The following is an 8,135-nucleotide window of genomic DNA, read 5'->3' as shown; positions in this document are numbered from 1 at the left end:
TGGCCTTGAGTCGAGGAGAGGGAGGGGCTGCGTGTACCCCGGGTGTTCTGAGTCGGGAGGGCAGAGTGTCTGTGGTAGGTGGGCAGATGTGATGGTGGGATTTTGACGTTCTCTTGACTCCGTCAGTTGTCCCATCGATGTGAAGGGTATACTGATTGTGCCTATCACATTGGGTTGCTCTGAAAATTAAATGAGTTTATTTCTCTAAACCACTTGGAATAAATAGTTCCTGGCACATAAAATTCAGTTGCTATGTTTGAGTCTAAGCCCTTACTCTCTTTAAAATGGGTTTTTCCTCTGTGAAGAGTTGCGGTGATCAATCAGGTTTATTTCATTTTAATAATCCTTTATTGAAGAGCACACACACGTGCGTTTGCATGTAAGGGTACAGCTCAGTGAATGATCATGACGTGAACGTACCTATTTCCCACACCCAGATCAAGAAACAGAACATTAGTGGCATCTAGTGGGTTTGGGGGGTTACTTTGTTTTGTTTTTTTTTCTCTTAAATGTCTTTAGTTCGAAAAACAGAAGGCTAGTCATTCCTGTGTTGGGATCCAGGATATTTCTGAAATATTTCCTGGCCTGTGAAATCCGAAAGTCTGGTAATACGTTTAACGCTGAGGAGTCCAATAAACCTTACTGGGCTATCCTGCTGCTGGACAAAAGAAAAGAATTCATTCCCAAATGTACAATAAGTTTCTAGAGTCATGAGAAAACTTCTAAACGATGACGTGACACCAATTCCTTGAACATTCTTCAAATCCTTTGCCTAAATTAGTGACTTTTGTGTTAAGAAAACCAGTACCATTTTTAAAGGATTTCAGATTCTCGAAGATAAAATGCTTTTTGCCCACTTCAGCTAATAACCACAAATGTATTGAGATTAGTTATCTATCCCTTGTTCTCGCCTTGTCCCAAAGAAAGTAGGCCTGTTTTCCCTGGAAGCGTTTCTCCAATCTGGTTTGCTTATGATGTTATTAGGAAGGTGATGGTATGACCGCTTTCTAAGACAATGTGTTGGTCACTTATTCTATGTCTATTAGTGATTACCTGAATGGTTCCTCTTTCTAGGATGTGATCCAGAAAACAAAATTGAAGAATACGTAGCTAGTGTCCTTTTCTTAGGGAAGCTCTTGTGTCATTGCCTAGTTATTTCGTATGGTTCCCAGCACACAACCTCTAATACACAAATATACAGCCACGCGCGTGTGTACACACACACACACATTCTGTGGTCATGGTAATGTTAGTGTTTGGGAAAGCCTGCCTCTTTTTTAATTGAGGGGACTTTGGTCTGCGGCCAGCACTCGCACTCAGTCTGTCCATTTTACTGTGATCGTATTCATTTTATATTTTGATGTTGATTTACTGTTATCAGTGTCTCAGTTGTTCAGAGCAGCCACTCTGGACTGGGAGAAGCTCTGTGCCCCGTCTTTAGTGGCGCTTGGTTTCTGTTTCTTGTGCCGGATTAGTAATTGGTATTTCATGAGCTCTCCCAGAACACCTGTCCACTCCCCCGCCCAGGGAAACCAAGACCCCTTTTTTCATTTATACGCAAAATGGAAAATATGGATGTTTTTGTAAGTTAATTTTATTATATGAAGATAGCATACAAAGTACATTCATAGTGACTAGAGATGTAGGACGAGATTCTGTCTTATATCTGCAGCATATATTCTTGGTTTGTATAAAAGTAACTTTAAAATTCCAGTTTCCTTAAATAGTTCTGCACAAAACACACACACACACACACACACACACAAATATACATATAGTTACTACCACTGTCGGTCAAAGACGCGCTCCTTCTTTGATCAGTTAAAAGGGGCCGACACGTGGTTGTTTCCTGTGCGGCATTCTTAGGGGCCAGGAAGCGAGGCGCAGCCAGAAGGCCGAGGTCACCTTCTCAGGGTTTGGACCCACTTGCTCCACGGGCCTGAGCGTCATTCTTAGACCAGCTAGATACAGGCTCGCACGTGGTTCCCGTCCCCTCCTACCCACGCTGCTCCGTGTCCTTGATCTCACAAGTCCTGAAAGGGAGTACTTGTCCCGTCATTGTTCAGGCCAACCATTTCTGTCGGAGATGACAAATGGGTCTAAGAATACCATCAGTCCACCAGTGATTGCATTTTCAGTGCTGTTTCAACGAACCCGTCTGGGACAAGCCCTTCGCCACTGGATATACTCATTCCTCCCAGCTTCCAGTTCTCATTCTATGTTAAGACTCCAGATAAAACCGGACTGATGGGACAGACCCGAGTCTCTGAGGAAGCCGGATTAACACAGTCTAACGTGTTCTTTTGGAAAGATGGTATCACTAAGGCCTCTTAATGATTAAGAGTTAGATTATTGAAATCAAGACATTATATGCATAGCTAAGGTTTTGCTTTGTTTTCACTAACTGCTGGATCCTTAACTGATTTGAGAAGACAGGAGAATCGATTGTGGTCTTCTTGTAATTGCCGTTTGACCTCCTCCCGGTTACCTGATTTCTACTGTTGCCAGGGGTCACAGGTGCTCTCGGGCTTGTGAAGAACAGGAAGAAGGCCCCCCTCTCCAGGGCCCTGGCCCGATACTGTCTGCACTTGACTCTTGCTGGAGACTGGCCAGAGGCTCCTCCAGCAGAGTCCCCGCCCCCGGAAGCAGCCGACGTCTTGCTGGGGACGTTCCAGCTCTCCCATCTCTTCATACGAAGAGCCTTGAAGCGAGACTGTGGCACACGGGGCAGGAAGCACAGGCCCGTCTATCACTTCCATCTCAGGTTCTAGAGTTAAGAAGGGAAGCGTCCTCTTCTCTACAGGAGCAGTGATTCCTTGTGGCCTGTCTGGCTCCAGCTGGCCCCAGAAGGTGTGCACATCCTAAACACGCAGTGTCACGCAGAGCCAGTGAGGGGCCCAGGGCCTCTGGACCCTGAGAAGTAGGCACCCTTTTGTACCCTGTCTCCCTATTTCCATCATCCTCAGACCCAAGGCAAGGCCCAAAGTAGATGAAAAGAGGCTTTTCTCCTATTGTCAGCTCATTAACTAATATCCTGAGTCCCCATCATTCTAGAAGTATCTTGCATAAATTACATACCACCTTTTTCCTCAAGGAGCATAAAGTGCTTAGTAGACATTGGTCAATGCTCTTCTGTCTAAGAGGCGAGCGTGGGTAGGGTCTCCACCGAATAAGGACACCTGGTTGACTTCTGTCCTCGGGTCGCCACGGTTTTCGGGAGTTGGTCTGGTTGGCGTGGGCATGGGGTTTTCACTCCGCCTTCTCTTTTTTCCTCCATCTATCCTAGTTTGGGTCTAGAGTAAACCTGCACAAGACTGTTTTCCTTCTCCTCAGCTTCCTTTTATAACTAACTGCACGAAACAGGTTAATACCAAAAACTGAGTTAAGTGTCTTGACTAGCTGTTAATACTCCAGATGGAAGCTGACAGTATCTTTGAAAACGTGGCTTTAAGCCGAACCAGTGACCTAGCAGACCAGACTCACTGGGCTGAGCTTCCTGGGAGCGGCGCCTGGGGAGAGGCGACCCCCGCCCCGCCCAGCTCAGGGGGTTGGGGTCAGCGTGTCCTGCCGGGGGGCCGGCGGGGGGACGGGCTTGGCTTCGAGCTCCACCCAGCGCTGGAGATGAAAGCCGTGCCCCGTCTGGGAAGAGGCACAGAACCCATCCCATAGCTGAGGTGGTGCAATGTGCTTGGTCGTTCCAAAAATTACGTTTGGCCTTTTCTGGCCTCCGCTCACCGCCCACCCCCTGTCCTGTCTGCTCCCTGGCTGGTTCTCGAACGTGGACCCAGTGGTACTGTCCCCATCCCACTCCGTCCCCGCGCCCCGTCCTGTTCTCTTCCTCTCTCCCCTCCTCCTCCCAGGCCGTGTCAGCTGCTGCAGGGCCCCAGAGCCACGCCTTTGCTGCACAGGCCGGTGACAGGTGACAGTGTGTGTCCTCAACCACCCGGAGCCCGGCGGCCCTGGGGCCCCGGGGAGGAGAAGCAAGTCCTGGGGCTGAGGAAGGATTTCTCCTACCCTCTGAGTCCCGCGAGGGTTGGCAGTGGTGCTCTTGGCTTTATCTATCTGGGGTTACATTCTTGTTAGTCAAAAGAGACAAAAAGCACTATTAACAGTCACACAAAAGCAGCTGGCTTCTGTGGAAAGGAAAAGGTGTCGATTTATATATGCATAATACTGGCAAAAGCTACTTTTCTGGGGGTATGAATACACACGTGGTTCTAGAAAGAAGGCTGTGCTGAGTCGGGCTCTAGACGGGTGCGGTGGAGTACGGGACCACGGAGTTGTAGTCGGGTGGGGGAGAGCAGCACGAAATCTTCCTCTCCAGCTCCGAGGGGTCATAGGTGAATCTGCGCCGGCCTCTGCTGAGGTGCCCACAGCTGGCATGGCAGAACGCGGGTCTGCTGAGGTCAGAAAGGCCCGACTCTTTACTTGTACTTGTTACTCTCAAGCTAAAGAAAGAAAAGAAAGGAAAAGAATCAACCGTACAAAGTTGATTTCTTGAACACACTCAAGTCCACCCCTCAGTGGGTCGTTTGCTCATAGGCGTCCTGGGGTTTTATGGCTGTGGAGTCCCACCTCGCCCTCTGCCCGGGTCTCTGGAGCTGCGCACGGCCTCTCTGCCACCAGCTGGGGGTCATTCCGGCCGGCCGGCCGGGGCCGAGGGTGGAATTAGTTAAGACAAACCCAGAACTGCTGGTGGAAAATAGCCCCCGGGCGTGGGTCCGGCCCTCCCCTACTCCTGTGATTGGCTCAGAGATGCTCCCCAGCCCCGCAAATATTCAAGTCGAATCCCTGGAACCTGTGAATAGCACTTTATAAGGCAAGAGCTGCGATTGAGCTAAAGGATCTCCGGAGGCGGCGCCTGGCCTGCGTCCCCCAGGTGGGCCTCAAGCACAATCACACGCGTCCTTATAAGAGAGGCGGAGGTGGCGTCACGGCGCACGCAGGAGGAGCGGGAAGATGGGGCCGAGGAGACGCCGGGGGCGGCACCGCTGGAGGAGGAGAGGCACGGTCTTCCCCGGGGCCTCCCAAGGGAGCGCAGCCCTGTGACAGCTTCATCTTGGACGTCCGGCCTCCGGAACTCCTGTGTCGAGCCACCGAGTTTGTGGAAGTTTGTTACAGCCGCCTGGAGAAACTACTAGAACGTCCTACGGAAAGGTGAGCACAGCCGTCTGTCTCCCTCTCCTGTTTGTGCTCCCGAGGAGAGGCATGTCCAGGTAAGGCGGTGTATCGCGGCAAGGGTGAAGGGGCAGGGGACTGGCTGCTGGCTTCCGTGCGTCGCATGCAGCCCAGGACGTTTTATGTTCCTACGCGCCGGGCAGAGGAGCTTCTCGTCCTCCCGTGTTTGGTGGGCTTAACAGCTGGGATGAGAATGAGAACCCCGGGCGCCACAACGTTGTTTGATTGGCTCTGCATTAGCGCGCCCAGCCTTCGATCCATGTTCTGTATTTTAGTCTCCGAGTAGAGGATGCAATGGGTGGTTTTCCTTTTTTCCACACAGGAAAGTGTTTCTGGAAGTGTTTTAAAGCAGGAAACAAAAGCGCGTGGGTCCCGCTTCTCCCGTCACTCCCCGCGGTGTCCCCTGACCTGCCCGGCGCGCGGCTCTGGGCCCCCGGGGGGGGGGGGGCGCCGCAGAGGACATGCGTGCGCAGGTGTTCGGGCCCGAACGTTCCCGGCCCTCCAGCTCCCTGGGGTTGATGCGCTGTGGGCCCCATAGCTCAGAGGCGTCTGTGGCCACCCTTTGACTTGGATCAGGGCCAGCAAACTAGCCGTGCGCTGGCCACCTGTTTGTGTTTTTTTTTTGTTTTGTTAAGCAACAGATGTATTGACATACAACTTACATACTATGCGATTCACCTATTTCAAGCGTACAGGCCGGTGGTGGTTAGTATATTTACAGATGGCTCTTCTGGGCATTTCCTATACATGGACTCATACGATGCATAGTGTTTCATGAGCGGCTCTTTTCACTTAATTCAAGGTTCATCCATGTTGCAGCGTGTATCGGTACCTCATACTTTTTATTGACAAATCTCCTTCTATTGTACAGATATATGCATTTTAGTTATCCATTCGCCAGTTGATAGACATTCGAGTTGTTTCTTCCTTTGGTCATTATGAATAATGCTGCTGTGAACATTTGTGTGCAAGTTTCTGTGCGGACGGAAGTTTTCATTTCCGTGGGGTATATACCTACGGAGCTGCATTGCCGGTTCCTAGACTAACTCTATTTAGCCTCCTGAGGAACTGCTAGACTGTTTTCCAAAGTGGCTGCACTGTTCTATGTTCCTACCGGCGAGCATACAGGGTTCTAATTTCTCCATCTCCTCGCCAGCACTGACTCTGATTCCAGCCATGCGGGCAGGTGTGAAGAAGGGGTGTCTCATGTGCCTTGCATCTCCCTGATGACTAATGAGGTTAGGCATATTTCCTTGTGCTCCCTGGCCGCGGTTGCCTGCTTCTGTAGGGAGAGGTGACCGCACACAGCTGCAGCTCCTTGCTCGTGTACTGGGGACGGCCGCTTCTGTAAGCGGCAGAGGCGAGCCGTGGTTTACCCTCTGGCTCTGTGAGTCAGCAGAGCCCTGATTTAGGTACAAGAGGAGCAGGACGGTTCTGCCTGTGGGTGAGTCAGGGGCAGGCATTTGAACCGGGAAGGGACGAGCACCGAGAGGGTCGTCCTGGAGGGTCCAGCGACAGCCCACGTTTTCTGACGGCGTTGCCACCGGCCGCTGTGTGGAGGAAGGAAAGCCACGGTCCACAGGACATGAGCACTCACTTGCAAGGGTTGGGGTGTCAGGAGGGCGAGTCTCATGACTGGACGGCGGTAGTCGGGCCCTTCCTGTGCCGCTGCTGCCGACTCGGGATGGTGAGGGGTGCGCGTCCCCTCCCCACCCCTGTGAGCAGGTCTCTATCTGACTGTGTGCTGTTGACAGTTGGAGACATGGGGCTCCTTTCCACCGAGGGGCTGTGCTTCATGGGCTCGGACTGCCTGTCCTTGCCTGTAAAGCAAGTTCTGTTTTCCCTTAAATCCCAGTCTTCCTTCCCAGAACATGGCGCTCAGATGTCTGATTTTATGCCCTCTTTCCTGTCCTTCTGGGGAGAAAAAAGTGCTTTCTGCACGGCCTGGACACTATGGTCTAGGAGGGCAGGTAGCCCTCAAGTATCGCCATGAAACCCTCTCCCCCGGCATCTTCCTTCTCGCCCATCCGGAAACTGGTCAGAGCCCCCCAGCGTCCTTACTCAATCTTCAGTGAGGCTTTGGGTTTACTCTCGGCCCAGGTGAAGCGCTTTAGCAAGGGAGAGGCCAGCAGGGTGCCACTGTCCAGCTGGTAGTCCTGAAGGGAAGAAGGAAAAGGTTACACCTCTTGCTTGACCTGGAGGGGCCCATGCCAATCGGGGTGTGATGCTGGGATGCGCATCTAAGGTCACTCCAGGCTCTGGCCTCATCTTCCACACTCCCTGCCTGTGAAGACACAGCATTGTCTCCATATCGGCAAGTCTAAACTTTGTCAGTCATAAGAAATCCCTGTGCCCAGTGACTGAGGCCCTTCCTCCTGACGGTGAAGAAAGCAAACGTAAACAAAAGGGAAAACTGCGGGGACCAGGTGAGCGTTTTTCCTAGTCAACTTTTATGCAAATTATTGCGTAAATATATTAAAGATAGTTGGGCGGATGACTTGTCAATGATATGTAAAGACTCTGAGAAATGATAAAGACACGGTTTAATTTTTCTTGAAGATTCTACAGAATTTTTAGGCCCTCCTGTGTGATGGTTTCCAGCCATTCTGTTTCCTTGTTGGTTCGTATTTAGCACTGAATTTTATGCAGGGTCCTGACTCTGTTAACACGGCGTTTCCAGTGAGTGGACCCCACACGTGGTTCCTGCCACCTTCAGTCCCCCCGTGGCTCTGTCTGTGTCCTTAACTATCCGTCAGTAAAGGAGCCTCAGGAAGGGGCCTACCCCAGTTCCCCAGGTACTCAGGTGGGCAGGGCTGAGGGTCAAAGAAGCCTTCCATGTTTTGTTTCGTATCGTCTCCTTGGACTTAAAACCAGTGTTTCTAAGCAGCAAACCAAAATTTCCAGCCACTTTGCCTTTGTATTCACCAGCTTATTTGTAATTTTTTTTTTTTTTTTTT

General features: G+C 51.1%; 1 protein-coding gene across 2 annotated transcripts in view; it reads right to left on the bottom strand.

Moving 5' to 3' along the window:
* Window positions 1-1,572: 1,572 nt before the first annotated feature.
* FLT1 (fms related receptor tyrosine kinase 1) overlaps window positions 1,573-8,135 on the bottom strand; it is a 110,454-nt gene continuing 103,891 nt past the window's right edge. For both annotated transcript variants that reach the window (XM_024755448.1, XM_024755447.1), the window contains 2 exons: window positions 7,240-7,334; window positions 1,573-4,448 (listed from right to left, as the gene is read on the bottom strand). In XM_024755448.1, the coding sequence (XP_024611216.1) occupies window positions 4,247-4,448; window positions 7,240-7,334 (297 nt within the window). In that variant the 3' untranslated portion in view covers window positions 1,573-4,246. The remainder of the gene's footprint in view (window positions 4,449-7,239; window positions 7,335-8,135) is intronic.

Source organism: Neophocaena asiaeorientalis, unplaced genomic scaffold, assembly GCF_003031525.2.
Source record: "Neophocaena asiaeorientalis asiaeorientalis breed wild unplaced genomic scaffold, Neophocaena_asiaeorientalis_V1.1 scaffold59, whole genome shotgun sequence".
In the NCBI taxonomy this organism is placed as follows: domain Eukaryota; kingdom Metazoa; phylum Chordata; class Mammalia; order Artiodactyla; family Phocoenidae; genus Neophocaena; species Neophocaena asiaeorientalis.
The sequence above is the reverse complement of the archived record's forward strand: the minus strand, read 5'-3'. Positions and strand labels throughout refer to the sequence as shown.